At 48.2% G+C, this 2,500-nt stretch overlaps 1 protein-coding gene across 1 annotated transcript in view; it reads right to left on the bottom strand.

Moving 5' to 3' along the window:
* Nucleotides 1-2,500, bottom strand: part of LOC110169112 (uncharacterized) — a 32,762-nt gene that overhangs the window by 15,170 nt on the left and 15,092 nt on the right. Inside the window, exons 3-5 of the mRNA XM_055150632.1 lie at nt 1,956-2,133; nt 290-745; nt 71-134 (exon numbers count right to left, since the gene is read on the bottom strand). Of these exons, the coding sequence (XP_055006607.1) occupies nt 71-134; nt 290-745; nt 1,956-2,133 (698 nt within the window). The remainder of the gene's footprint in view (nt 1-70; nt 135-289; nt 746-1,955; nt 2,134-2,500) is intronic.

Here is a 2,500-nt window from a genome sequence, read left to right as displayed (position 1 = left end):
GGGAGTATTATCTGTGACATAAACATGTGAATGAAACACACAGTGTGACGCGGCTCGTTAAAGATCTTACCGAGAGTCACTGGGAGAACCTGGTCTCGAGGGTAAACCACACGAGGATCCACGTACACCAGACATGAAAGTACACAACACATGAAAGTACACAACACATGAAAGTACACATGAAAGTACACAACACATGAAAGTACACAGTACATGAGAGTACACAGTACATGAAAGTACACAGTACATGAAGTACACAGTACATACAGTACATGAAAGTACACAGTACATGAGAGTACACAGTACATGAAAGTACACAGTACATGAAAGTACACAACACATGAAAGTACACAACACATGAAAGTACACCACACATGAAAGTACACCACACATGAAAGTACACAGTACATGAGAGTACACAGTACATGAAAGTACACAGTACATGAGAGTACACAGTACATGAGAGTACACAGTACATGAGAGTACACAGTACATGAAAGTACACAGTACATGAAAGTACACAGTACATGAGAGTAGAGAGTAAGATGAGTTGAAGTGTGTGTGTCGTACCGTCGGTCAGTGTGACCTCCACGCTCCAGGAGGCGCTGTATTTCCGTCCCTTCACTGTGACGTCTACGAAGCAGCTGTACTTCCCTTCATCCTGAGACGAGACCCCAGGGAGAAACAGGTTCCCCTCATCATCCACCCACACAGGGGCCCCCGGTCTGTGCAGAGGAGCACAGTCCTGCACACACACAACACAACACACACACAACACCATACACACACACAACACAACACACACACAACACAACACACACACAACACACACGTAAACAAACTTATTTATACATAAAGGTTGTATCAAATTGTCACTGACAGTTGGAAGTATCATTCTAGAAGCATCAGCCTCGGAATTACGATGATCAAATGAAAGTCCATCGCCCACGGACGTGTTGGGGTCAGATAAACATCAACTAAACTCTCTTTGTTTGTATCGTCACTGACTCGTCGTCGCGCTGGGATCACGTGGTTCATGTTCTGACTTCTGGACAAGAAACTTCAACAGAGATTTGTTCAAGCTCAGCGACTGAAAACGAGTGCGATTTCTAAAGTAAAGAGGAGACAGGAGGAGACGATTCTACTGAGGGAAAGTCCTTCATACAACCTTTAATTATCCTGGACAGTGTGTGTGTGTGTGTCGCCTCCGGGCGAGTGGAGAGTCTCTGCCTCAAGTGGAGGAGTTCAAGTATCTCGGGGTCTTGTTCTGGAGTGAGGGGAGGATGGAGCGTGAGATTGACAGGTGGACAGGTGCAGCGTCTGCAGTGATGCGGTCGCTGTATCGGTCGTTGTGGTGAAGAGGAGCTGAGTCGGAAGGTGAAGCTCTCGATTTACCGGTCAGTCTTCGTTCCTCCTCTCACCTCTGGTCATGAGCTCTGGGTAGTGACCGAAAGGACGAGATCGCGGATACAAGCGCTCGAAATGAGTTTCCTCCGCAGGGCGTCTGGGCGTCTCCCTTAGAGACAGAGTGAGGAGCTCAGTCACACGGGAGGAGCTCGGAGTAGAGCCGCTGCTCCTCCACGTCGAGAGGAGCCAGTTGAGGCTCGGGCATCTGTTCTGATGTCTCCTGGACGTGTCCCTCAGGAGGTGTTCATGTCCCACTGGGAGGAGGCCCCGGGGAAGACCCAGGACACACTGGAGGGACTATGTCTCTGGGCTGGCCTGGGAACACCTCAGGTCCCCCCGGAGGAGCTGGAGGAAGTGTCTGGGGTGAGGGAAGTCTGGGAGTCCCTGCTTAGACTGATGCCCCCGAGACCCGACCCCAGATAAGCGGAAGAAAATGGATGGATGGAGTGTGTGTGTCCAGTGTGTGTGTCAGGTGTGTATGTGTGTCCAGTGTGTGTGTCAGGTGTGTGTGTGTCTGGTGTGTGTGTGTCAGGTGTGTGTGTCTGGACCTTCATCCAGCGCGTGGGTCCGGTCATGTTCACGTTGTAGGTCCAGTAGCGCTCGTGGAGTTTACAGGGGATGATCCCGGTCTTTCCCTGGTCCACAAGTTTTCTCTCCCCCGACGACGGACACGTCTTCCTGGACACGGACACCTCCACGTGTGCCTGGTGCTCTCCAAACTGGGTCCTATACACACACACACACACACACACACACACACACACACACACAGACACACACACACACACAGACACACACACACACAGCAGGGTTACGTCTTCTGTGTGAAAGTGTTGTGAGTGTGACATGTCCCAGTGCTCGTCCTCAAGTTGAGTCCGTGTGTCGTTCGTTTATTCGTTTTTCAAAATAAAACCAAAAATAAGAAAACGGAAAAAAAAAAACACAACGATTTTCTTCATTATTTGTCTCCAAACCAAAATGAAAAAACTGATAATGATTTGTTTTTTCAGTTTTCAATTTTGTGTTTAACTGAAAAATGAAAAAAAAAAAAAAAAAAAAAAAAAAACGGATAACGAACTGAACCAGGATTAAA

The sequence above is a fragment of the Boleophthalmus pectinirostris genome, unplaced genomic scaffold, assembly GCF_026225935.1.
Source record: "Boleophthalmus pectinirostris isolate CB_2022bp ecotype Guang Dong unplaced genomic scaffold, ASM2622593v1 HiC_scaffold_1, whole genome shotgun sequence".
In the NCBI taxonomy this organism is placed as follows: Eukaryota; Metazoa; Chordata; class Actinopteri; order Gobiiformes; family Gobiidae; genus Boleophthalmus; species Boleophthalmus pectinirostris.
This window is presented reverse-complemented; position numbering and strand designations above follow the sequence as displayed.